At 38.0% G+C, this 27796-nt stretch overlaps 1 protein-coding gene and 1 long non-coding RNA gene across 5 annotated transcripts in view; one reads left to right on the plus strand and one right to left on the minus strand.

Moving 5' to 3' along the window:
- Positions 1 to 27796, plus strand: part of MSH3 (mutS homolog 3) — a 181965-nt gene that overhangs the window by 98410 nt on the left and 55759 nt on the right. For all 4 annotated transcript variants that reach the window (XM_038403844.2, XM_043515155.1, XM_038403846.2 and 1 more), the window contains 5 exons: positions 8466 to 8530; positions 9984 to 10100; positions 13779 to 13886; positions 17527 to 17641; positions 22790 to 22947. In XM_038403844.2, coding sequence (XP_038259772.1) covers positions 8466 to 8530; positions 9984 to 10100; positions 13779 to 13886; positions 17527 to 17641; positions 22790 to 22947 — 563 coding nt within the window. The remainder of the gene's footprint in view (positions 1 to 8465; positions 8531 to 9983; positions 10101 to 13778; positions 13887 to 17526; positions 17642 to 22789; positions 22948 to 27796) is intronic.
- Positions 4652 to 27216, minus strand: LOC122460380. Its single transcript, XR_006281645.1, has 4 exons — positions 26842 to 27216; positions 25361 to 25365; positions 21744 to 21751; positions 4652 to 4664 (listed from the first exon to the last, which is right to left on the minus strand). It is a non-coding gene; the product is annotated as an uncharacterized LOC122460380 (long non-coding RNA).

Here is a 27796-nt window from a genome sequence, read left to right on the forward strand (position 1 = left end):
GGATATTTGTATTGAATCAGGAAGCATAGCATTAAAATAATCTTACAGAAAAGAAAAATAATCTTTAAGAAACTGGTTAAAATCTGTAATTTGTTCCTCTTCTCTCATTCTTTTTTATTTATTATTTCTATTACTATAGTACTTAGGAGTCCTAGCCATGGACTAGGACCCATTGTGTTAGATGCTGTCCAAACACAGTACAAAAATATGATTTGTGTCCTAGTGGGCTTGCAGTAGAAGTATAAGATAACAGATGGGTTCATCAGATGCATTTGGTGGAAGTGAGCTGTAGCTCACGAAAGCTTATGCTCAAATAAATTTGTTAGTCTCTAAGGTGCCACAAGTACTCCTTTTCTTTTTGAGAATACAGACTAACACGGCTGCTACTCTGAAACCTGTCCTCTCAGACATTATGTAGACACAGGAAGGCACAATCATGCAGATTGCATTGATGACACCGGCATCCAAATGGTTTTGAAGGCAGCTCCAACAGGATTTCAGACTGCCTATTGCACTGAGTGTGTAGTCGAATCTTCTTTTGCCAGGTCCTCTGAAATCAGGGTATGGTTTGATAAGCCCTTGCAACAGGTCACTTAGAAGGTCACTTAGAATAACAGTACAGATAGTGACTCCATTTCTAACAATGTCGTTTGGTGGAAATACTGTCTAAGCTTGTCTATGAAGGTAAAATCCTGATCACTGGAACATGCTGGCATCCCGCACCCTGCTAGTGCATTTCATGTTAGTGTCCATGAATCAACCCCTGTGGTTAACTAGAGCCTGTATAATTATGCTGCATTACCCTTCGTGGTTTGTGCTCCTTGCGGAGGCCAAACTATACAGGCATGTGAGTCTCATCAAAGGCCCCGATGCAGTTTGGAAAGCCCATTTTCTCAAAACCAGCTATTATTTCAGGAATACTTGTAATGACCCCCCCCCCCCCCCTTCTCTGGGTACATCACAGTCCTCATTACCTCACAAAGCTCTGCCACAACAACCCCCATAATTGATTTGCCAGCTCCAAACTGGTTAGCTGCAGATCTATAGTACTCTGGGATAGTCGGTTTCCATATGACTACAACAACTTGTTTCTGGATTAGCCTGGCCTCTATCATGAGGATGTCCAAGTGCTGGAATATTGGGACAAACTGATCACAAGTGTCCTGGAATATTTGCTGCTTCATACACAAGTGCTGGATCCACTATTGGTCATCCCAGGTCCATATGACAATGTGATCCAACCAGTCTGTGCTTGTGGCCCTGCTCTAGAAGTACCAGTTTACCTAGGGGGAATCTGTGGCTAAGGCAAAAGGCATGAGCAGCAGCATCTGGGTTCAGCTGGTATGTCAGAATCACTCTCTGAGAAGTGCTCTTGTCAGTTTAAAAACTGCTGGTAAAATGTCCACCTGTGTCTTACAGGGGCTCTGCCTGATTCCTGAAATAGCACTAACAGTGTGAGGTGGAGAAATTCTTCCTTCAGATCAGTATCCATGTTGATGGCGCTGGTTTCTGGGAGCATGCAGACACATAATGGGTCAGCTGGATGTGTTGGTGGGCTAAAATGACCCAAAACACTTCAGTCAACTCCCATGGGATGAACAGACAAGTTTTCCCACAGTGGTTGTGTGGGAGACTGGAGGTACAGTTAACTCCACTGGGAGACAAAAAAGGATTGTTTTCTTCATTTTATGGATGGGGAGACTGAGACTGGGGTGTTTAACTCTGCCAGAATCTCTTGTAGGGGATGCTGCAGAACTAGGGATACAATCTGGACTCACCAGATAGTTTGTATGGAGACTCAGGAGGTGATATTGTTGTCTTATAATGGATTTAAGTTACAACTCCCTTTATCCCAGAAGCATTGAGAGCAGTCCTATGTTTCAGACCTTAGCTCTATTTTTATCTGCTACTGTGTCTTTCTGGTAAGAGAAAGAGAATCCCAGAGCTCATAGGTTTCAGAGTAGCAGCTGTATCAGTCTGTATTCGCAAAAAGAAAAGGAATACTTGTGGCACCTTAGAGACTAACAAATTTATTTGAGCATAAGCTTTCATCCGATGAAGTGAGCTGTAGCTCACGAAAGCCAGAGCTCATAGGTTCCATTCCCTTCTCCTGGGGCAAAGTGGTATGCACTTGGGAGTATTCTCCCATTGGTGGGGAACTCCTTCTGTGAATTGGTATGCCAGAGACACAAGATTCTCTTGGGCCTTTAGCCCATTGTCAGCATTTCTTCTGGATTGGGGAAGAAGTTTATTCCCTATTTCCATCCTAGTTGCCTCAAGTGGCTTCAGAATCCCTGTCCTCCAAACTCCAAGATCTTGTAGTGAAGAACATATCGGGGCCCACCTAATCACTCACGATTTTCTCCAGTGCCTAGTTCTCTTATTCAGCTCCATCTCCCTGAACATTGTCCTGAAAAATGAATGAAGTAAATACAGACATGGGCTTCACTCTCAAGCCTTCACTCAAGGAGATTAATCATAAGTCTGGATGACCTTTTCTAATCGATAGACATGAACCCTTCCATTGTCCCCTAGTACAAGTCTGAGAGTTTCTTTTAGTGAGGTTCGATTTGAGTCTGAATTTCCCTTTCTGAGTTCTGGTTTCAGCTGTCTTGATCTTCAGAGATCCAGTAGACTTTTGCTTCTGTCCATTATTCCTCTGAGTTCAAAGATAGAGACTGGTTTTGAGATACATTACCCCTTAAATGAACTGATCTCCTGTGCTTCCAAGTCTGTAAAGTCATGCATGAAAGTTTATCTTGCTTGTGTTGACTATGAAAGTAGCTCATTTAATTGCTAAAACCTCAGTTTAGCATGTTGCTGAACTAAGCTTTCTAATTTTACTCTTCATTCTTACAGGTTTCAGAGTGATAGCCATGTTAGTCTGCATCAGCAAAAAGAATGAGGAGTACTTGTGGCACCTTAGAGACTAACAAATTTATTTGGGCATAAGCTTTCATGCACTAAAGCTGCATCAGATGCTGATGAAATGGGCTTTAGCCCATGAAAGCTTATGCCCAAATAAATTTGTTAATTTCTAAGGTGCCACAAGTATTCCTCGTTCTTTTCATTATTACCATCTTGTTATGCGAGATTGTATTTCAATTGCCTAAGTAATTTCTCCCTAAACAGTTTTGAACATCCCTGTTAAAGAGCCTGTGGGCCTGTTTGCCCAATACACAAATCCCCCCCATTTCCTTGTGAAGAAACTGCATTCTCTGGCTATAGGAGAGCCACTGAATTTTACCTACTTGGTACAACTTTCAGAAACAAGTTTACAACTTTAAGAAAAAATTCTCATCCTTTTCCATACTGGAACCACCCTGAGACCCCCTCTCATCTAGCCAAAAACTATTTTCTATACAATAATATGGAAAGAGCGGAGTGCTGGTGTCCTTCTGACCCCGTTCATAATTGTCCAGAGGTATGCCCACAGGGGGAGCTGCTTTAGGAAGACAAGAACTGTTTGTCCATTTCCAAGACCCAAAGTAGGATGGCTGGCTACCGGGCCTGTATCAGTCATTCACTAAAGTAATGTATTAACCTGACTTGTGAACAATTGCTCAAGACTATACCTTTCTACCTCTGGGCTGAGGTCCCTACACTGGAAAACTCAAGGGTCACTCATAATTTCTGCCTAACAATTTCATCACACTTTCTTAGGTGAATATGACAAGGGCAGAGTTAAATCCTAAAGTTTTTCAAGTCACCTCTCATGAAAGCCCATCTCCTCTTATGAGACTGCTTTCTATATCCACTGGTTGGGCCTACATTTATTGACAAGATGGGAGAAGAAGGGAATGAATGAGAAGGGAAAATTACTCACTAGTAATTCAGTTTGTCATAATCCCTACTTTTCTCCCACACTGAATCCCTTTCTCCTCCCCTTGTGCTGTGGGGATTCTCTTTGGGCTGGGAACTGATGCATTTAAAATTTACTGAAGGGCTGGGAATTGAATGTATTCTTATAACTTTACCTCTGCTTTTCACTATTTGCCTTCCACTCATCCTCGTAGAGGGTGCTATATCGCTTGTTGTCTGGAATTATCCGCAGAATGGGAGAAGAGGAAGGACTCTGACAAAGTAATGTCTGACAAAGTAAAGAGTAATGTTTTTCTCTGTAGTGGATGCATCCTAGAAATCTGTGCTTAACTTATTTTCCATTTTGGCTTTGCTGTTCATATTTAGTTTGAAAGACTTATTCACTGGAGTTTGTTGAGGAAGAGGAGTATACTTTTCTGGAAAGCTGTAGGAAGGACTTTAGCTATTCACCTTTCCAGTCAGGACATTCTGGGTAGAAAACGCATCATCCTGTAGAGAACCATAGGCCAAAATTTTATAAACCAGGTGCTTAAAGAGTGGCTTCTACAGCCATACTTAAGAATCTAAGCATGGGACATGATTTTCAGAGGCAGTAGGTGCCCACAACTCCTATTGATGTAAATTTTATAGCAACTTCCTCTTGGAATTCAGATAAAGCTCCATTTGGCAGATGCAGTTTTCCACAACACATGAAGTTACACCCATATCTATCTAATCTTTTGTTTCCAGATCTCTAATGCAATTCATTTTAGGCACTAAACAGAACAGAGGGCTGTCCAGTTAGTGATAGCAGCACTGTTTGTTTTATGCAAGGATTAGGAAGTATTTGGTGCATCTGGCAACTGTTTGCTTCCTATAGGGCATAAGCAGTGCTTCAGCTACCATTCAATAAAATACCGTAAGTGCTTATCTGATAGAGCTAAGAATTAAAGGATGAAAAAGCATTAGCATTCAGTATTTTCTTGAGATCTTGAAATGTCTGCATTCACTTCTTGCTACAGATGTTAGGAACACAAACTGACTAACTTGGTGATTGTAGGCTGTTTGAGTTCATTCAGTAATAAATATGGACAGAGTATGGGATGATTGCAGTGCTCCATCCTATCAATATATTAAAGTTAATCAGGAGGCAAGCTGTTTAAAAAAGCTGTAAAACTAGCATACCAGTATGCTAACCTATTGTTAGAAATAGTTTACTCTCTTCACTTTCAAGCCCCTACACAGTGTTGGTCCTACCTGCAGCTATCTCATTATCTATTTTAGGTATTTTATAGTGCCAATCATAGCATCTAAATGCTTCCCAGGTAAACAGAACTGTATCGTGTCATAGAATATTAGAGTTGGAAGAGACCTCAGGAGGTCATCTAGTCCAATCCCCTGCTCAGAGCAGGACCAACACCAACTAAATCATCTCAGGGCTTTGTCAAACGGGCCTTAACATCTAAGGATGGAGATTCCACCACCTCCCTAGATAACCCATTCCAGTGCTTCACCCACCCTCCTAGCGAAATAGTGTTTTGTAATATCCAACCTAGACCTCCCCCACTGTAACTTGAACCCATTGCTGCTTGTTCTATCATCTGCCACCCCTGACAACAGCCGAGCTCCACCCTCTTTGGAACCCCCCTTCAGGAAGTTGAAGGTTGCTATCAAATCACCCCTCACTGTTCTCTTCTGCAGACTAAATAACCCCAGTTCCCTTAGCCTCTCCTCATAAGTCATGTACCCCAGCCCCCTAATCATTTTTGTTGCCCTCTGCTGGACTGTCTCCAATTTGTCCACATCCCTTCTGTAGTGGGAGGACCAAAACTGGATGCAATACTCCAGGTGTGGCCTCACCAGTGCAGAATAGAGGGGAATAACCACTTCCCTTGATCTGCTGGCAATGCTCCTAATAATACAGCTCAATACGCCTTTGGCCCTCTTGTCCCTAGTAGACTTCATGGAGTATTCTGTTCTTGTTCTTCTTCTTCTTTCCCTGGTTACAGTAGGCTATGCTTGGGGTGATTGCTGGGTTGTGTTTGTGAGGTGGGGAAGGTTGGTTATCTAAATCATAGTGAAGGAGTACTTGTGGCACCTTAGTGAGCTGCAGCTCATGAAAGCTTATGCTCACATAAATGTGTTACTCTGAGGTGCCACAAGTACTCCTTTTCTTTTTGCGGATATAGACTAACACGGCTGCTACTCTGAAACCTGAAATAAATCATAGTGGTTATAGTGGAAAAGCTTTATCAAATAAGGGAGTCTTGCAGCATGTCCTAAAGGTGGTCAAACTGTGTACTAATCTAATCTCTGCTGAAAATTCTATTTACAGCTGACTGCTTTCATCTAAGAATGCCTCCCTTCTTTCTCAAATCTATCTCACATACTGACTTTTTAAAAAATAACTAACATGGGTCACGCAGTATGCAACAAATATTCACATAATCTTCACTGTTCTAACCCTACTCTTTCCCATATATCTCCCTTGACTCATTACTTATTTTTTCTGGGTGTGATAATCTAGTTTCAGTTGTAAAGTTTTGGAATTAGTGATCTTGTGTTCTTACTTAGAAAATATCATGGATACATCTCTGGCATAGCATATATAATATACCACTATGAAGTGGAAAAGTCTTTGCCTCTTTTCAAGAAAGCCCCGACAATCTGGTAGTATTTCATTTAGTTAACTGGTGACTAAAAATACCAAAGTAGTATGTTCTGGTATCTAATTAATTGTATAACATATGTTGTTTGCAGTGCTGTCAATCGCAGTTAACTCCAGCGACTGACTCGAAACAAATTACTTCGATTAAAAAATTAATTGCAATTAATCGCTGTTTTAATTGCACTGATAAAATACCAATCTAAATTTATTATAAATATTTTTGTTTTTTTTTCTACATTTTCAAATATATTAATTTCAATTATAATTGAATTCAATTTTACAGAATACAAAGTGCACAAAGCTCACTTTATTATTTTTATTACAAATATTTGCAGTGTAAAAAAGATAAAATAAATAGTAGTTTTCACTTCACCTCATACAAGAGCTGCAATGCAAACTCTTTATCATGAAAGTTCAACTTACAAATGCAGAATTTCTTTTTACATAACTGCACCAAAAAACAAACAATGTAAAACTTTAGAGCCTACAAGTCCAATCAGTTCTACTTCTTGTTCAACCAATTGCTAAGACAAACAGGTTTGATGAGAGAGAATGCTGCCTACTTCTTATGTCGAGTCACCTGAAAGTGAGAACAGGCCTTCAAATGGCACTGTTGTAGCTGGTGTTGCAAGGTATTTAAGTGCCAGATATGCTAAACATTCATATGCCCCTTCATGCTTCAACTTATAGGTTGCACTATCTTTTGTTCATCTTTTTTTACAGAGCAAATATTTGTAATAAAAATGAGCACTGTACACTTTGTTCTTGGTGAGCTTAGGAGTGAAAAGAAGGGAGAGTTGGGGTGGTGGCTGGCGAGGCAAGTGGAGTTAAGGAAAGGATTTTTTTAAGATGGGAGAGACTAAAGCATGTCTATATTGTTAGGGGAAAGAGCCAAAGGTTAAAGAGAAAAGTATGGGAGGAGATGAGAATGGGATAGGTTGGAGTCCCTGGTGCAAGTGGAGAGGCTAGAGGAGAAGAACAGATGAGAATTTTCTGCATCTGTGACTGGAAAGGAGGAGGAGAATGTAGCGGGAGGAGAAGGGAGGAAACCCAAGTGCAGGAGAGGGTCACTTCGTATATTGTCTATTTTTGTCATGAAAAAATCAGCAACATTTTGATTTCAATGAATTGGCATTTTTCCAATGGAAAAACATTCCTTTGAAAAATTTCCAACCAGTTCTAGTTGTCATTGGGTTAAGGGGACACAGCTTCAAGTTGTTATACTGAAATGTTCTCCTCTTCCTTTTACCCCATGCTGTATTTGGCTCCTATGAATTTCTGCACACTCATTAATCACTGACTTCAGTTCTCTGTCACCATGACCACAGCAAATATAGCTGCCTCAGTTTCTGACCCTTTCCTTACCCCATTGCCCACACTAAACCCTGTCTTCTGAATGCATTCCTTCCCCAACTCCTCATTTACCCTGGTCGAAGACTCCTGCTTAGAAAGTAATCTCTTTCAGTTGGATTGTATTTAATATTTCAGGTTAGTGTGAGTGGGAAGATGGTGAGGAGTTTATGGATCCCTGTTAGTTGTCGACCTATCACTGAGGGTTTCTAAACACAGTATCCCATCAGAATAGGAGCATTTACAATAACCAGTCAGAGTAAAGGGCTTGCATAAATCCACTGTATAGTGAGAAATAATTGTGCATGGATTATGCAGGAATTTAGCCTTTGGCTAGTTAATGGCCATCAGGTATTCAGAGAAAAAGGATTTGTTTTGAGAATGGGGCGAGGGGAGAATGAAAAAAGATAACTTGTTTGTGCAGAACACAGTTATACAGGATGTTTTTTTCAGAATCTCCCCAGTTTGAATATATTCGGGGCTGGAATGTGTCGTCTTAAGCATGTGGATATAGTTCATCATAATTGTGAACACTACCAGCAGTCAAATACTATTACTTGCACCAGACATTTTTGTTTATGAAGAACTTGGTTGAGTAGTCTAATAATCACATCTTTAATGTGTAAACATTTTTCATTTATTTTAGTTTCTGATAGAAGTCAAGAATTCACGGTTATCTTCTGTACCCTCTGATTGGGTTAAGGTTGGTAGGTATGTAAAAATGTCTTTAATTTTTGTTTTATTCCAACACACAGACAGAACTATAGTATAATTCTTCTTTTATTATTAAAATGTAGGTAGTATATATTTTTCTTTTTGCCCAACCTTTAAACAGTTTTAAAAAGCAATTAAACAAAAAAACCCTTTAATTTATACATTATAGTAAAGTATGTAAAATACTGGGAAGTTGAGTTCCTGGAATAAATGTTTAGCAGGATAGATCCTTAACAACATTATACTTGACTTTGGGGTGGGGGTGGGGGAAAAAAACAAAACCTCAATAGAAATTTGTGTGCAAATTATTTCTATCTGTTTGTATTACATAATATATATGCTATGCATGTGTGTGTGTATATATACAGTACCCTATTCACATAATCATGGTGGGTTTTATATTTATTTATTCAGAGCTATAACCGTAGCTATCTAAAGATATGACATTTGTGTATCTGAATGAAGTCATTGTCATTAAAGTGTCATTTTACACTCATGTATACAAACCTTGCTTGCTTTGTTGATTGTTACATAAGAATTGCTTTAGCTATTTGGGGACGAGGGGAGGAGGGGTTCTGGTAGATGAGATGGTGATGGGCCAGATGATCTGATTGGCTTTTTTCTTCTCTGACTTCTGATTTATTATTTAAATAGTGTGTTGAGCACCTTAAAAATGAAAAATGTAATATGTGATCACAATTGCACAGATGACTAGCAAGGTCACTTAACACTTGAATTGTCAAGGTAATCGAGAGAGGGATAATATTCTTTAATGTTATCTAACCCAGTAACAGGCATAATAAAGTGTGCTCCAGTTACGTGCTCTTAGGCTATTGGTTTATGGAAGAGCAACAATAAGAAAAGTATATACAGTAGTCCATAACTAATGTTTTAAACAATAAATTATTGTAACTGTAACTTGCAAGATAATGTGTGCTAATGTCAAAAAAGAGATTTTATTTTTTTTAAGTGTCCCAAATCAAACTAGCATTCATGCAAGACACAGCCTGTGTTTACTAACTTTGCCTTAGGCTACCAATAAGTCTTCCTCAGTGAGGTCATCATTGTGAAATTATTTGATGTTTGTTATAAGTACAATCACTATTAGTCAGAAAAAGTCACCCATTTGTGCTTTTTTAAAGATGATAAACCTCTGTTGCTAAGCAGAATATTTGTATGCCATGCTGTTTGGCCATTTATATTACATTCTGAAATGTATTTCAAAAGCTTTCTGCACTGACTGCACCATAGTAACCAAGTACTTTTATTTACAATAAAGATTATTGGAATCAGAGTTCAGCACTACAATAATAGAACATGCATTTTTTTACATCTATTTATTTTCAAGGCTCACAAAGAATAAGAAAACGAGTCTAATTTTCCACGTTGATGGCATAACTGATTGCTTAGTAACCTTGATTTCCTATTTGGCTTTTTCTCTCTCTTCTAGCACAAAAGCTGTCAGCCGTTTCCACTCTCCTTTTATTGTAGAAAATTACAGACATCTGAATCAGCTCCGGGAGCAGCTAGTCCTTGACTGCAACACTGAATGGCTAAATTTTTTAGAGTGAGTGTACAATGAAAAGTAGAATCTGATGGGTTTTTTTTTGTTTTTGGCTTGTTTGGGTTTTTTGTTTTTGGTTTGTTTTTGCTAGCTATGAAAGCAAGAAAAGAAAATGTTTCTCAAAATGAAAAGAAGAAATTGCTGATTAGACTTCTTGTAGACTGCCTTATGAGAAACTAAACTATGGTCCTAAAATTAAAGCTCTTAAAATAAAATTTTTATAAAACCTACGACTAACAGGAATGTTTCCTCAGTATTTTAAATTCCAATGACATCAGTTTTTAAACAAATCAAATACTGGGGAGCTATGTTTAAACCTAAATATTGTAGTACTAAGGACTTGAAAGGTGCAACTGATTACAAAAGAAAGTGAAACTGACTTTAGTGATTTTATTGTTCAAGTTCAAAATAACTGAAAAAGAAAACAAAGGTCATTCATTGTAACAAGCAAATTGAATTTTTAATATTTTTCACTCTTAATAGTCATAAATGTTTTTAGTGACATAGGTAAAGACATTTGTTTATAATGTACGATTTTTAAGCTGAATGTCCTTTTAAAACATTATAGTATCTTCAAATACTGCCTGAGTTCTTCATTAAGTGTTTCATATTGAAGAATTAAGGCATAATTTGCTGTAACATATAATAATACTGATATGTTTCTGTGTTGAGGATGTTCAGAATATCCACAGTCAGTGTCTCAAATAATTGTTCAGATTCTGTGCAGGCATACATCTTGGATTTTAACCATTTTATTATCTGTAACTGTGCTTTCATTAGAAACATTTCAGTAATATTGCCCCTCACTGACTTGCATATGATGGAAGTTTTATATCTAGGTAGAGTTTACCCAAATTGTTCTTTGTTTATCAAAAGTGGGCTTTGAATTTCATAGCAATTTAAAATAGGGCTGTCAAGCAATTAAAAAAATTAATTGCATGATTAATTGCATTGTTAAACAATAATAGAATACTATAGGTGGGTGGTCACCCCACTCCGGCTCAGAAGGTGTTAAAAGCCAGCCCTTGGAGAGGGCTGGGGCCTAGAGAAAAGCATAGGCTGATTGGGGAAACGGCCACAGCTGGGACCACACCCCAATCAGGCCACAGCTGGCCCTATAAAAGGGCTGTGAGCCAGGAGCTCAGGCAGACTCTCTCTCTAGTTCTTGAGAGAGAAGGACCTGGCTGCCTGGGAGAAAAGGGTACCTGGAGTGGAGCAGGGCTGAGGAAAGTCCAGAGGAGCTGGGGAGCTCCAGCCTGGAAAACCCACTGGCTGCAGGCCTTGCTAAAACCAAAATAAATAGTATTTTTCAGTTCACCTAATACAAATACTGTAGTGCAATCTCTTTATCATAAAAGTTGAACTTACAAATGTAGAATTATGTACAAACAAAACTTCATTCAAAAATAAAACAATGTAGAATTTTAGAGCCTGCAAGTCCACTCAGTCCTACTTCTTGATCAACCAATCACTAAGACAAACGAGTTTGTTTCCATTTGCAGGATATAATACTGCCCACTTCTTATTTACAGTATCACCTGAAAGTGAGAACAGGCCTTCTCATGGTATTGTTGTAGCTGGCATCACCAGATATTTACGTGCCAGATGTACTAAAGATTCGTATGTCTCTTCATGCTTCAACCACCATTCCAGGGGACTTGCTTCCATGCTGATAACGAGTTCTGCTCAGTAACAATCCACAGCAGTGCGGACTGACGCATGTTTAATTATTTGAGTCAGATGCCACCAGCAAAAGATTGATTTTCTTTTTTGGTGGTTTGGGTTCTATAGTTTCCGCATCAGAGTGTTGCTTTTTTAAGACTTCTGAAAGCATGTTCCACACCTCGTCCCTCTCAGATATTGGAAGGCACTTCAGGTTCTTAAACCTTGGGTCAAGTGTTGTTGCTATCTTTCGAAATCTCACATTGGTACCTTTGTGTTTTGTCAAATCAGCAATGAAAGTGTTCTTAAAATGTACAACATGTGCTGGGTCATCATCCAAGACTGCTATAATGTGAAATATATGGCAGAATGCAGGTAAAACAGAGCAGGAGACAGACATATAATTCTCCCCCAAGGAGTTTAGTCACACATTTAATTAATGCTTTTTTTTTTTTAAACAAGCATCATCAGCATGGAAGCATGTCCTCTGGAATGGTGGCAAAAGTATGAAGGGGCACACAAATGTTTAGAATATATGGCAAGTAAATACCTTGCAATGCTGGCTACAAGAGTGGCTTGCAAATGCCTGTTCTCACTTTCTGGTGACGTAAATAAGAAGAGGGTAGCATTATCTTCTGTAAACATGAACAAACTTGTTTGTCTTAGCGATTGGTTGAAAAAGAGGTAGGACTGAGTGGACTTGCAGGCTCTGAAGTTTTACATTGTTTTGTTTTTGAGTGCAGTTATGTAACACGTTTCATTTGTAAGTTGCATTTTCACGGCAAAGAGATTGCACTACAGTACTTATGAGGTGAATTGAAAAATACTGTCTTTTGTTTATCATTTTTACAATGCAAATATTTGAATAAAAAACTTCGATTTAAATTATAACACAGAATACAATGGATATGAAAATATAAAATCCGAAATATTTAATAAATTTCAATTGGTATTCTATTGTTTAACAGTGCAATTAAAACTGCGATTAATCATTAACTTTTTAATCACGATTAATTTTTTGAGTAAATCGTGTGAGTTAACTGCGATTAATAACAGCCCTAGTTTAAAAGTTATTTTTCCAACTTTTTAGCTTAAACCTCTTTGGACAGTGATTGGATTCACATCCTTTTTGCCATAAGCCTCTTAACTTTGGTTCTCATCTGTGGAGTTTAGGTATTTTCTTTTATGAGCCATTTTTAATTTTTTGATCTTCCCCTTCAAATTGTCTTCCACTTCGGTGAATTTCCCACATTTGCTGCTAGAGCAGTATAGAGATGGGGAAAATGAAAGTTTCTGTAGGAAACCATCTTTCATTTTTTGAGTGTTTTTTTTTTTTCCCTCAGCATGTTTTGTGTTTCCCTTATGTTTCCAATTTTACGAGTAGAACTGTAGATACCTTTAAATTTTCCTACTGTAAATTAATTAACAGGAAAGGAAAGAAATGTATTAAGGTTAAGGGAGTGAGTCTACTGAAAACTTTGTCTTTGGCCTCTGTTAACTTCATACATGTATTGAAGGAACTGTACCCAGAAAGGGAAATGAAATTATGAACTTTCCATGGTGAAGAGCCTTGTTTTCTAAGAGACCCTGGAGAGCTCCTGTGTCAGGGCACTTTTTTGATTTTTTCCTTGCAATAATTTACAGTTGAAGTGAGTGACTGAGTTCAGTCAGCCACTGTGATAAACAGGAACATTTTTGTAGAGTCCATTAGGCAGCAGGGATCAGCTGCAGACCCTTTGTTTACTAGTTAATTAATTTCAGTTTGCCTGCCTTTTAATGTGCAGAAATAATACAGGGTTATACTATGAATATAAAGTTCATCATGATTAAGATTGAGTTCCACATTGTAAGTTTGACAAACTGCTGGGAGATATGATTTTAGTCTAATTTTAATACCATAAGAGCCCTGTGAGAGCCAAGAAAAGGCTATATTTTGACAATACGTGTCAAAATATGGATTCATATGAAGTTATTTATTTATTTTTTGTTCATTATTTTCTCCCTTTTATACATATATAGTCATTTTAGTGAATATTACCACTCTGTGCTGAAGGCGGTTGGGCACCTAGCAACTCTTGACTGCATTTTCTCACTGGCCAAGGCTGCTAAGCAAGGAGACTATTGCAGGTAATCAGTTTTAAACTGTTTGTTGATTTAGGAGGCAGACTATTAAAATAAGCTTTGATCTGACGTACTTAGCACAGTAAAATGTACTGTTAAATATGTTGGTAGTACTGTAAATTTCAGCATTGTTTTACAAACATAGACTAAGGCATGGTCTCAACCCTGATGAGTTTACCATGTAAATTACATAATGCAAAGACAAAAACAAGTTTTTAGAAAGACTTGCCTTTTGTCAACAATTTACTCATACGTGCATAGTTTCATTGTCTTCAAATGAAGTATTCACAGTGTGTCAAATTAAACTTGTGTAAATCTGTGTACGATAGGGGCCAAAGCTTTATGCTTCCATGGAGTAGGTCCTGAAATGTCTACAGTGCCGATCAGTTTTCAGTCTGTTTCAAGTTAGTCCTCAGCTGACATACCAAATAACACTTTTGCTAAAACTCTCAATATTGGTGTAAAAGCAATGTTCCCTCAAATTTTTTATATCCATGTGCAGAATGAATTTTGTTGGTGCACCAATAGGGAGGTGATATGTGGCGGGGGTGGGGCCAAGGGGTTTGGATTGTGGGAGGGGGCTCAGGGTTGGGATGCGGGTTCTGGGGTGGGGCCATGGATGAGGGGTTTGGGGTGCAGGAAGGGGTCAGGGCTGTGGCAGAGGGTTGGGGTGTGGAAGAGGGCTCCAACTGGCAGTGCGGGTTCTGGGGTGGGGCTGGGAATGAGAAATTTGGGGGACAGGCTGCCCTGGGGCTAGGGCCAGAGGATTCCTCCCAGCCCTCTCCCCGCCAGCAGCAGCCCCAGGGATTCCTCCCGCTCTCTACCTGTCTGCAGCAGCCCTGGGACTGGGGCCAGAGGATTCCTTCCAGCCCTCTCTCCGCTGGCAGCAGCTCCACGGCTGGGGCCAGAGGACTCCCCCCAGCGTTCTCCCCGCTGGCAGGAGCTTCAGGGCCAGGGAAGAGGTCAATGGCTGTCCTGGTCTGCATGCCCCACCTTGCTCCCCTCCCTGCCAGGCCCCTGTTACTGCATGCCTGCGAGGCTCTTTATAGCCTGCTGCACGGCTGCACATCTTAGAGGGAACTTGGGTATAAAGCTGAATAAATATGGAGAGAGAGAATTTTGTTCACTTGTTCTTATAAGATCGTTTTATTATGTTTAGAATACAAAAAATTTTGATCTTTGTCTTTTTAGTACTAACTTTTCTATTAAAAACTAATATTTGCACATGATGATTTCCACAGACTATATGAGAGCTTTGTGTTTCAACCTATTAGTCCTACTATTTATCAGCCCACAAATTTTCCCTTCTGTTGATGGCTTGTGGTTTGTATACCCACATAAAACTTTACTTCTGCAGAGGAAAGGCATTTGAGAAAATACAAAGCTTAGTGGACTAATAGTCCAAACTAATAGTAAAACAAAAATGTATTTAGCTAAATAATTTTCTGTTACATAATTTGTCTTGATTTCCAAAATATTCTAAACATATTCTACAAATTTACTAAAGTTTACTACTATACTAATTAAATTAGGTATACACTTGAAATCATTGCAATAGAATACTTTTCCTAAGTCTTACTGAAGGAATAAATCATGGTATTGGGAGATATTGTAACAGTTGGATATATTAAACAATTAAAATATATTTTACTTAATATTATTTAACTGCAATAAATTATAGGTAAATGGATAAACTGTGAGCTGGTTTCACCTGCAAGCTATCAGAAAATTACTTTAGAACAAAGTAGAGCCCTTTGGAAGTATATTTAAATGTGTGTCGTGTAAGTGAAGTCAACACTCTCTCTCTCTCTCTCATGTTGATCACTTTTGGACCTTTGAGAACTTTGCTTATCTTTGTCAAGGTCTACAGAGAATTGGTATCTTACTCCTGCATACTCAGATGAAAAAACAAACTAAAATCTGATTAATTCACTATGGGGACTTTAAATAATTCATCAAATATTAAACTGGCAGGGAGCAGGCCTATCAGTTAAGCTTCAGAAGAAATTTACTACAATTCTCTAATGTGTTAACCCACAGGGAAGATGTCAATAATTAATTTTTGAGGGCTACTGAAAGAAAGTTTGGAATTTGGACCTTCACATTAGCTCACTTTAGCATTTCTGAGTTCAAATATTTTGGATATAATGTCTATCTTGTGTTTCTGTATCAATTTTCACAGACTGTAAATTTGCAGAATTTTAAGAAATGTTGGTATAAGGATACTTTATTGCATTCCACTGTAAATTATTTAATTTTAAAAAACTTCAGTGACTTCAATGAAAGATTAGAAAAGTATAGACAGTGAATTAATTTTTCTAAAATTGTGTCATAATAGCACAACCAATTACAATTTGTTAGTCAGATTTACTTTTTTAAAATTTAAAAATTTTTCAATAATTTGAAAGTACATTGTCAAGCTATGAATCAGCATTTATGAATAATCCCTGTGAAAATATCTAGCAGCATAGAGGAGCCCATTCTCTGCTCCTCTGAACTCTTTTTGATAGTTGAAATGCTGCTACAGCATTTTTTGGGTTGTTAATATTTTGTTAGATGTGTATGAATGTCCTTTGTCCTATGACTACAGAGGTGTTAACTGCCCACTTCACCTTGAGTGGTATTTTACAATGTGTTAACTCCTTATGCTGAACAATCTGTTCTACCTTGTATTTAGCTGTGACGCCCTGAGGGGAAGTCTACACTACAAAATTAAATCAATTTAAGTTGGATCGAGTTACAGCCACCACAGTAATTAAATCGTCTCTTCGTGTCTAGACTACGCTCCTTTTGTTGGTACAGATCCTTACCAGGAGCGCTTGCACTGACTTAAGTTGGGCATTGTGGGGCACTGACAGCCGGAGCCTCACTGTCCTGCCTGTCAGCCCCGGGGCAGCGAGGCTGCAGCTGTTAGCACTGAGCGGCAACAGTTGATGTAAGCAAGGCACTGTCTAGACAGACACTGTGTCGACCTATCTACATCGACTTAAGCGCTATACCTCTCGTGGAGATTGAGTTAAGTGGGTGTACTGGGAGGGGCGTTTCAGTGTAGACGCTTACAGAGTTAGGTCAATGTAAACTGTCTTACGTCTACCTAATTCTGTAGGCTAGACCAGGCCTAAATTACATTAACATACAGTCACCGCAGTAATTAAATCGCTTTTGCATGTCCAAGTTATACTCCTTATGTCAGCAATGCACGTTCTCACTAGAAGTGCTTGCATTAATGCAGAGGGCAGTGCGCCATGGGTAGCTATCTCACTGTGCAACTAACCACCATCTAGAGCAAGGTGTTTTGGGAATTGTTTGTAGTGCTTCATGGGAGTACAAGTTGCGCAGGGTTGACTGGGAACATGGTTTCAGTTCCCATGTCCCATCATGCATTTTTCTCCATCCCATAATTTTATCTGCATCCCATAATGTTTCATGCCTCTTTTTAAAAGTTCTGCAAACCCACATATCTGCCATCTATGTGAGAATCATGGATTCTGCACAGCTCTGCACTAGAATTAATTTTTCAGCTGTTTATGGTTTATTGAAAAGATATCTATATGCTGTTTAGAATGCCTTCCCTAAAATTTCATCATGATATGCTTAAATAATTAAATGTAATGAACAGTGTACTGACATCTACTTCTTTGTGCAGACCAGTTGTGCAAGATAAAGGGAAAAAAATAATTATAAAAAATGGCAGACACCCTGTGATTGATGTACTGCTAGGAGAACAAGATCAGTATGTTCCAAACAGCACCAACCTAGCCGTAAGTATGGGACTATAATGAGGGATTGAATATCAATCAAAAGAAGGATTCTAGAATTTGTTCTGGTCCATGAAATTAAATAAATTTAATTATACAGATGGCTGCTTGCTTGCATTTCAGAAGATATCTCTTGAATCCATGTCCACATCTGTTTTGCCACGTTGCTTGATTATAAATGTTTTGCTGATTTCAAACAGCCAGTTGCACACTTCAACAATGTCATTCAGACTAGTGGCACAAACAAATTGAAAAGGTGACCTCAAAAGACAGTATGATTAGGTTTGGGAAAACTAGAATTTAAGTGGTTATTCTAAGGAACATAAGCATTATTACAAAAGATTTGTATTAACATACAGCTAATGCAGAAAAATATTAGCTCATATTTTTATTTGATATGGATATTTCTGAGAAACATATGTATTATGATTTTGGTGGTGGGGAGGGACGTGTTAAGTTGTTCTGAGAAACTGAAATCTCTCTCAGGAATTGCAGGGTCTTTTAATCTTTGCCACTAAATATTCACCTCAAATTTTTTTTGTAATATTACACTTCTGCTTTGTACAAACAGGAAAAAAAATACTTTCAACCTACTTCTGAACATTAACTGCTTTTGCATACTTTATTTTTCTATGTTTATTGTAGGTGTTGATATGGAGCTGTTGCTATGGTAAAATATATTCTACTTTTGTATTGTATACATTTACATACGAATTATTTTTCAAAGCTATTATAGAATGTTGATATAAAAGTTGTATGTTGGTTCAGTGCTATATGAACGTTAAAAAATTCTTCTGCAACTCAGAACTAATTACAAATGGTATTTCCAAAAAAGCTGGCATTTTATTCAATAATCTTACATTTTTCTGTTAGCCATGTTCTAATGTTATAATTTAGCAACTCGTATGTTATAGAAGCAATAGATAAAATCTGGGCGATATTGACGTAATCGGTGTTGATTCCAGTGTTGTTTCCAGCTCTCTTTACATTTCTGTGGATGGTGAGTCGAAACCTAGTTCATCAAAATGCTTCAAGTTTCAAATAAAACAGTTTGAATCATCAGGAGAATATGCCTGCAGAAATGCCTTCAACTGTGTTTACCTGCCTGAAACTATTACTAGAGCCTTTCTATCAGGGCCATAACGTGAACATGTCCCCTTTTCTCTTGATATCCTCTTAAAAATGTTCATGAACTATATTCTTCCTATGTATCAAGTTTGTGATAGGACTTCAAACCTAAAAGTTGGTTTTATTACTTCAAAACATATTTGTGTAAACAAGCTATTTCTTCTGCAGGCTGGGAAATAAGAAATAGAGATGTATCCATTTTTAAATATTTGAGTGGTTGTTGGATATTATGATGGGAGTCCTATAAGTACCACGATAGGTATTATATTTGCTCTGTTCTTTCTTCATGTACAGAAAAAGGGATATCACTTGAAAAATCCAAATTAAAAATAGAAATTATGAGAATTCTAGACTCTTTATTAGGAGAGGAATTAAGTCTAAGTGTTAATCACTGGACACATTTTAAAATACTGACTAAGTTATAGAACTGTGTAATACTTTAAAAGCTGTTGCAAATGTACCAATATTAACTGCCAATATTTTTAAGTGTTGTCAGGATAGTCCTTATGAAAGAAAAAATATTAGTGTTATACAACAGTCAGTCCAAATAAGGGCTGGGGGAAAGCTGAGAGGTGCAGAGGAGTAGACAGATTGGACAGACATTCCTTTGGGGAAAGTTTATTAAAGGGGCTACTTTAGATCTAGTAAAGAGGAGAGGATAGAACTTGATGAAGTAAAGGTAGGAACTGAAGAGAAACTGCCAAACAAAAAAGAATCCTCTTCAGTTATATCACATGAAGGCAGACAACTAAATATTGATACATCTGATAAATTCTTGTATACAAATACTTGAAGTTTAAATACTAAGATGGGTGAACTTGCCTGGTATTAAATGAGGATATTAATATAATAGGCATCCCAGTAACTTGGTTGAATGATGATAATGGGATGCAGTAATACCAGGGTACACAATATACAAGAATGATAGAGTAGGTCTTGTAGGTAGGGGAACGGGACTTTATGTGAAAGAAAGCATAGAGTCAAATACAGTAAAAATCTTAAATGAATCATATTTCAAGGGATAGAAAATCCGTGCTTTAATAATAAAAGTATAGCAGTAGGAATATCCTATCAACCACCTGACCAGGATGGTGACAGTGACTGTGAAATGGTCAGGGAGATAAGAGAGGCTACAAACCCACACAAAAAAACCCCTGCAATAAAATCCCCATATTGACTGGGTATGTCACCTCCGGATGGGATGCAGAGATAAAATTTCTAGACACCATTAATGACTGCTACTTGAAGCAGCTAGTCCTGGATCCCACAAGGGGCATGGTAATTCTTGAATTAGTCCTACATGGTGCACAGTATCTGGTCCAGGAGGTGAATCTAGCTGAACCACTCAGAAATAACAATCATAATATAATTAAATGTAAGGGTGGGGGAGAGAAATGCCAAAGAAACCCACCACAGCAGCGTATAACCTCAGAAAGAGGAACTACAAAAAAATGAGGAAGCTTTGAAAATTAAAAGGAACAGTAAAAAGGGTGAAATGCCTGCAAACTGCATTTGAAACTATTTGAAAATATGATAATGGAGGCTTAAACTAAATGTATTCCCCAAATAAAAAAAAAAACAATACAAGAACTATACAAATGCCACTATGGCTAAACAGCAGAGTAATGGAGGTGGTTAGAGGCAAAAAGGCATCCTGTAAAAATTGGAAGTCGGATCCTACTGAGGAAAATAGAAAGGAGCATAAACTCTGGCAAGTCAAGTGTAAAAGTGTAATTAGGCAGTCCAAAAAAGAATTTGAAGAGCAATTTAGCAAAAGACAGAAACTAACAGCAAAAGTGGTGGTGGTTGTTGTTTTTTAAAGTACGTCAGAAGCAGAAAGTCTGCCAAACAGTCAGTGGGGCCACTGGATGATCAAGGTGCTAAAAGTACATTCAAGGAAGACAGGGCCATTGCAATGAATTCTTTGCATTGGTCTTCACTGCAAAGGATGTGGGGGAGATTCCCACACCTGAGCCATTCTTTTAGGTGACAGATATAAGGAACTATCCCAGATTGAGGTGTCAATAAAGGAGATTTTGGAACAAATTGATAAATTAAATAGTAATAAGTCACAAGGCCCAGATGGTATTCACCCAAGAGTTCTGAAGGAACTCAAATATGAAATTGCAGATTTTTAAAATAGGCTCCAGCATTGATCCTGACAATAACAGACCAGTAAACCTAACATCAGTACCAGATAAATTGGTTGAAACTATAATAAAGAGTAAAATTATCTGATACATAGATGAAAACAATATGTTGGGGAGGAATCAACACGGTTTTGTGAAGTGAAATCATATCTCGGCAATCTGTTAGAATTCTTTGAGGGTGTCAGTAAGAATGTGGAACAGGGTGAGCCAGTAGATATAGTGTACTTGGACTTTCAGAAAGCCTTTGACGAGGTCCCATACCAAAGGCTCTTAAGCAAAGTAAGCAGTCACAGGTTTAAAAAAAGAAGGTACTCTCATGGATTAGTAGAAGATTAAAAATAAAGGTTAGGAATAAATGGTCTGTTTTCATAGTGAAGAGCGATAAATAGTGCAGTCCTCAAGGATCTGTACTGGAACCAGTGCTGTTCAACATATTCATAAATGATCTGGAAAAAGGGGTAAACAGTGAGGTGGCAAAGTTTGCAGACGATACAAAATTACTCAAAATAGTTAAGTCCAAAGCGGACTGCGAAGAGTTACAGAGGGATCTCACGAAACAGGGTGAGTAGGCAACAAAATGGCAAATGAAATTCAGCGTTAAGTGCAAAATTTGGAAAAAATAATCCCAAGTAGACATACAAAATTATGCATTCTAAATTAGCTGTTACCCTCATGAAAGAGATCTTGGAGAATTGTGGCTAGTTCTCTGAAAACATCAACTCAGTGTAGTGGCAGTCAAAAAACTAACAGAATATTAGGAACCATTAGGATAGGAATAGATGATAAACCAGAAATTATCATTATGCAACTATATAAATCCATGGTACGCCCACACCTGGAATACTGCACACAGTTTTGGTCACCCATCTGAAAAAAGATAGAATTGGGAAAACATACAGAGAAGGGCAACAAAAATGAATAGGGGTATGGAACAGCTTCCATATGAGGATAAATTAAAAAGAATGTTCATCTTGAAAAGGAGACAACTAAGGGGGGGGGTGAGAATATGATAGAGGTCTATGAAATCATGATGGTATGGAGAAAGTAAATAAGGAGGTGTTGTTTACCCCTTGGCATAACACAAGAACCATTGCTCACCCAATGAAATTAATAGGCAGCAGGTTGAATACAAACAAACGGAAGTATTACTTCACACAACACAGTCAGTCATCCTGAGGAATTCATTGCCAAGGGATGTTGTGAAGGCCAAAAGTGTAACTGGGTTCAAAAAAGAATTGGAAAGTTCATGGAGGATAGCTCCATCAGTGGTTGTCAGCCAAGATGGTCCGGGATGTAACCTCATGCCCTGGATGTCCCTAACCCTATGACGACCAGAAGCTGGGGCTGGACCACTTGATAAGTGTACTGTTCTGGTCATTTCCTCCGACACATCTGGCACCGGTCACTGTCCAAAGATAGGATACTGTGCCAGATAGACCATTAGTCTGATCGAGTATGGCCATTCTAATGTTGCAGTAGTGGTTTGTAAAACATAGTGTTTTGCCCCATTACTGTAGTACTTTTGTGTGGGATGGAGGGATAAATTTCTAATCATATTAGAAAATACAACCTTTTCAAGCAGAGTCAACCTTCTTATGAAATTAGGGGAATTCCCATTAGTGTCACACTGTACATGGAGCAACAAAAGTGGATATCCTATTAAATGGTTTCTTCAAAGAATTATTATTAGAAGTAAATAATGTTCTTTTTAAGCTGCTGCTTCTTCCCCTTAGGAAAAGAACTTTATTATGTAGAAGGCATTAAATACTGAGAACATATCCTTTGTATATACATCTCATACATACATCATTGTAAAACGTATACACTACTGAGATAGAGTATGCTTATTTAACAGCTGTTTTACATTTTCCAGGGGGACAAAGAAAGGGTAATGATGATTACTGGACCCAACATGGGTGGAAAGAGCTCCTACATAAAACAAGTTGCACTGATCACGATCATGGCACAGATTGGTTCCTATGTTCCTGCAGAGGAGTCTACAGTTGGTGTTGTGGATGGTATTTTTACCAGGTAATCTATCAAAACATCTTTTATGTTCTGGGGATGGAGGGTGGAATGGAATTACTGTAGCACAGTTTTTGCACTGCTGAGTACAGTTTCATTATTTAATTCAGGAATACATATGCAATTATATTTTTCAAAATTATGTTGTTTTTAAATGAATTATTCACTTTCTCGTTCCTTACCCCTCAATAAAACATCCAACCAAAATGTCTAAACCTGAATGCCTAAAGTCTGAATCTTTAAACAGAATCTTTTTGGCTTAATTTTTAAAGGTGGTAGGCAGTTGCTACTTGCACTGAAGTGAATGGTAGTGGGAAATGCTAAGCATATCTGAAAATCATGCCAAGTACAGTGGTGTCTAACTGTAGACAATCAAGTTTGGAAAATTTTGTGTCTCATATTTTATGCCTTATCCTTGAGCCTACTGTACCTTACCTCATTTTAAAAAATTAGTCCTTCCAGTTCAACTGGCACAAGATGACAGATTTGTTTAAAAACAGTTCTGAATAAAGTTGTAAGAACATTTACAAACCCCACATTTTTGTATTTTGTAACTGTAATAGATTCTAGAAAACATCCTGCTGTGATTTTCTCCCTTTCCCCCCACTACCCCATTTCTTCCTCTCTTTTTGGTTCTCTTTCACACTGCAAAAAGGTAAGATTTCTGAAGCCATTTGAATTTAAATTTCAAAAAGAACATGCTCCTCTGGGAGAGGTGTCTTCTATATAAACTCTCCTACTGTGGCATTTGAGTACCTTTTAGAGTTAGGAAAAACGAGTCTGTTATCTATCAGTAATATTTTTATTGTATAAAAATGTTGCATTTTTATCTCATTGTTTTCATAGTTGGAAGGAACAACGTATCACATGATGCACTTTCATGCCAAGCAATCTAATGGATTAGAAAACAATTTGTTACCTTACTGGAAGTTAATTGGATTTGAAACATCAAAATAGCTATTAGCTGTCCTTTTCTTATCTGTTTTCTCATTCTTAGAAACCTAAGGTCAAACTGTGTTATTAATCAACCTAATAAGCCTTTGCTGATAGGAAATTGATATTTGTAAGGTATAGTATCTATTGCATTGGTGGTAACATTCCATTTAGAGAAGTTTTTTTAAAGATTACTTTTGGCTTCCTGCATAATGGTATCTGAATGTACCAACCTTTTTTATTAGAGAGACACGATGGGTGAAATATTGTAAAACCTCAGAGTTACGAACACGTGAGGAATGGAGGGTGTACATAACTCTGAACAAAATATTATGGTGGTTCTTTCAAAAGTTTACAACTGAACAAATGATTTAATATAGCTTTGAAACTTTACTATGCAGAAGAAAAATGCTGCTTTTAACCATCTTAACTGTTTCTGTGCTTGTTTCATTTCAATTTTTGTCAATTTTTTTAAACTTTACCTTTTTAGAAGTTTACATTTAAAACAGTACTGTATTGTATTTGGTTTTTTTGGGCAGGGGCGGGCGGTCGTGTCTGCTGCTGCCTGATTGCATACTTCCAGTTTCAAATGAGATGTGTGGTTGATCAGTCAATTCGTAACTGTGGTGTTTGTAACTCTGAGGTTCTGCTGTAATATCTTTTACTGGACCAACTTCTGTTGGTGAGAGAGACAAACTTTCAAGCTTATATAGAGCTCTTCTTCAGGTCTGGGAAATGTACTCAGAGTGTCACAGATAAATGTGGAACAGATTGTTTAGCATAAGTAGTTAACACACATTTCAAGGGAACATTCAAGGTGAAGTGGCCTGTTGACACCACTCCAGTCATATGGGTAAAGGAAGGCTGGGGTCAGAAGACAGGAAGGGAGATTGTTAGTGGGTTATAGGTTGTTGAAATAAGTCATAAATCCAGTGTCTTAGTTCAGTCCATGATTTTTAATGTCGTAACAAAGTTATGACTTTAAGCTCCAAGGCTCGTCTTTTGAAAGATTGTGCTGTGCAGGTTTCCTTTGAGGATGAAGACTGAAACAGAGTGAAAATGTGGAAAATGTTCACCTGCAGGTGATATGGTGTTCTTGTGTTTTATCATTTTCCTGTGTGAGTTCATTTGAGGATGTAGTGATTGTCTGGTTTCACCCACGTAGTTGTTGTTGGGGCATTTAGTGCACTGCATGAGGTATACCACATGTGCTAAGCCTGTGTAGGGCCCATTGATCTTGAAAGGTGTGTTGTGGGGATCATAGAATATCAGGGTTGGAAGGGAGTTCCGGAGGTCATCTAGTCCAACCCCCTGCTCAAAGCAGGACCAATCCCCAACTAAATCATCCCAGCCAGGGCTTTGTCAAGCCTGACCTTAAAAACCTCAAAGGAAGGAGATTCCACCACCTCCCTAGGTAACGCATTCCAGTGCTTCACCACCCTACAAGTGAAAGTTTTTCCTAATATCCAACCTTAACCTCCTCCACCGCAACTTGAGACCATTACTCCTTGTTCTGTCATCTGCTACCACTGAGAACAGTCTCGATCCATCCTCTTTGGAACCCCCTTTCAGGTAGTTGAAAGCAGCTATCAAATCCCCCCTCTTTCTTCTCTTCTGCAGACTAAACAATCCCAGTTCCCTCAGCCTCTCCTCCTAAATCATGTGTTCCAGTCTGCTAATCGTTTTTGTTATTGGATGTTGATCATTATAGCAGTGGAGCTATGTCTGCAGGTTTTGCATCTGTTGTTCTGGCAGGATCTGTTGCCCCTTTGAGTCGGTGGGGGGAGCATGATTCTGATGATTAGCTTGGAGAGGTTGGAGGGTTACTTGAGGGCCAGAAGAGGGGGTTCAGGAAAGATTTCGAGTATGGGTTGTAGTTTTTTGTTGATGCTCCTTCTGGGTTCCAGTGTGGGGTGGTGGATGATAACTACGTGTGCGGTCAGAAGGGGTTTTATTTCTGTATTGAAGCAGGTTTTTTTCGGGGTATTTGGGTGGCTTGTTCCGTGATGCAACCTACTTCTGGTGGAGTGTCCTTGTTTAGTGAAGGCAGTTTTGAGCATGTTAAGGTGTATATCCCAGACTTTCTACTGTGAGTATATTCTGTGGTATGTGAGTCCCTAGCTGTAGAGAGCAGGTTTCTTGGTGTGTTTGGGGTGGTTACTGGATTGTCATTTGACAATGACTCAGACTGGTTCAGAAAAGTTCTCATTTTTCCTACTTTCCAACAGTTACGTGGTTGTTTTTTTACTCCCATTCCTTCACCGGTATTCAGCTGCCATTGTGAAAGGTTACATCTTCAGAGAGTTTGAGAAATTTATATCTCATCACTGTCTTAGTGGCATTTGGTTATGTGGTCATTAGGGAGTCAGTGTATTGTGCGTCCTTTGTTTCACAGTCTGAACTCCTCACATTCAACGTGTCTTGAGTTTCAACTGCTTTTATTATTCATTGCTCTGATGCTAAATATTTTCTTTAGCATGATATATGTTTTTACATAGATCTTTATAATAATTTTTGCCTGCAGTCATGCCAACCATGCCATGTGCTGGTTCCTATCAGATCTTTCAAGCTAAGCAGGATTGGACTGTGTCAGTCCTTTGATGGAAGACCTTCAAGAAAGACTTAGATGCTGTAGGAAACAGAACTAGTGACTCTAGCTAACTCTCTTCCCTCTTGAGTCAATGCTGAACCAATGATCCATTATTGTACAGTATTCGGGAATACTGTAGTATTGGAGATGCTGTCTTTCACATAAGACATTCGTCTGATATAATGATGAACTGGAGTCGTTAAAAATCCCATAGCTCTTTTTGTAAGAATAGAGATGTTGTTTAGTGTCCTGATAAATTCCAACTAGGTAATTATATTCTTCCTAACTAAATTAGTTTTGAAGAATCAGCTGGCTATGGCATTCTTCATTTACTGTGAAATTTGCCAAAAACTGATGTATGAACACCAGATGAAAACATTCCATGGTGGATTTGATTTAAATCAAATTGATTTAAATTACTAGTCAGGAAGACTCTATATTTAATCATGGATTTCTACATAAAAGTGCAGTCTTGTTGGTGGTTATAACCTTCATACATATTCTTCACAACTCAGAGATAGTTGTAGGTTTCATTTTTAGAAGGTACACACTATACATTTTTAAAGTGATTTATTTTTGAAAACTGTTCAGAATAGTTTTACAGCTATATCAGAAAATGAATGATTGGGTATTTCATTTACCAGAGGTAATTGAAACAGATATTTATGAAGTCATTGGGAGGTGAACTATCTCCAATTCAACAGGTTAATCATTAATATTTGGAGGGTTTTCTTGCCATGGCTATATTAGAAGGAGAACATCACCAGACAGACATTTTAAATTGTTTTATTTAACTAAAACAACGTTATGTATTCTGGATTTTTTTTCTTCAACAGCAAACATATAATTTAACAAAACAAACATTTGAATTTTTGAATTTTGTTTCATATTCTTTATGTATATAAATCTCCCCACTGCATTTTCCACTGAATGCATCCAATGAAGTGAGCTCACTTCACTGTTATGCTCAAATAAATTTGTTGGTCTCTAAGGTGCCACAAGTACTCCTTTTCTTTTCTTTTTGCGGATACAGACTAACACGGCTGCTACTCTGAAACCTGAATTTAGGTAAACATCCAAGTTTTTTAAAATCAGATGTGTTTTTGTTAAAGTTGTTTTAAACTAAAATAGTTAAATTTAATATTTAAAAAAACAAAGCAAAAATTAAATCTACTAGGTCAGCCAGGTCAACACGAGAAACGTAAAATATTGCCTTCTGCAGCTAACTCAGTTGTTTCACCTTCATTTTCCTGGTTGTTCCTAATCTGGAAAAGAAAAACAAGCTTTCCTGCTTTTTCAGGTCCCAAACAATTTCTCAGTTTGGAATGAGTC

The sequence above is a fragment of the Dermochelys coriacea genome, chromosome 5 (genome assembly GCF_009764565.3).
Source record: "Dermochelys coriacea isolate rDerCor1 chromosome 5, rDerCor1.pri.v4, whole genome shotgun sequence".
In the NCBI taxonomy this organism is placed as follows: Eukaryota; Metazoa; Chordata; order Testudines; family Dermochelyidae; genus Dermochelys; species Dermochelys coriacea.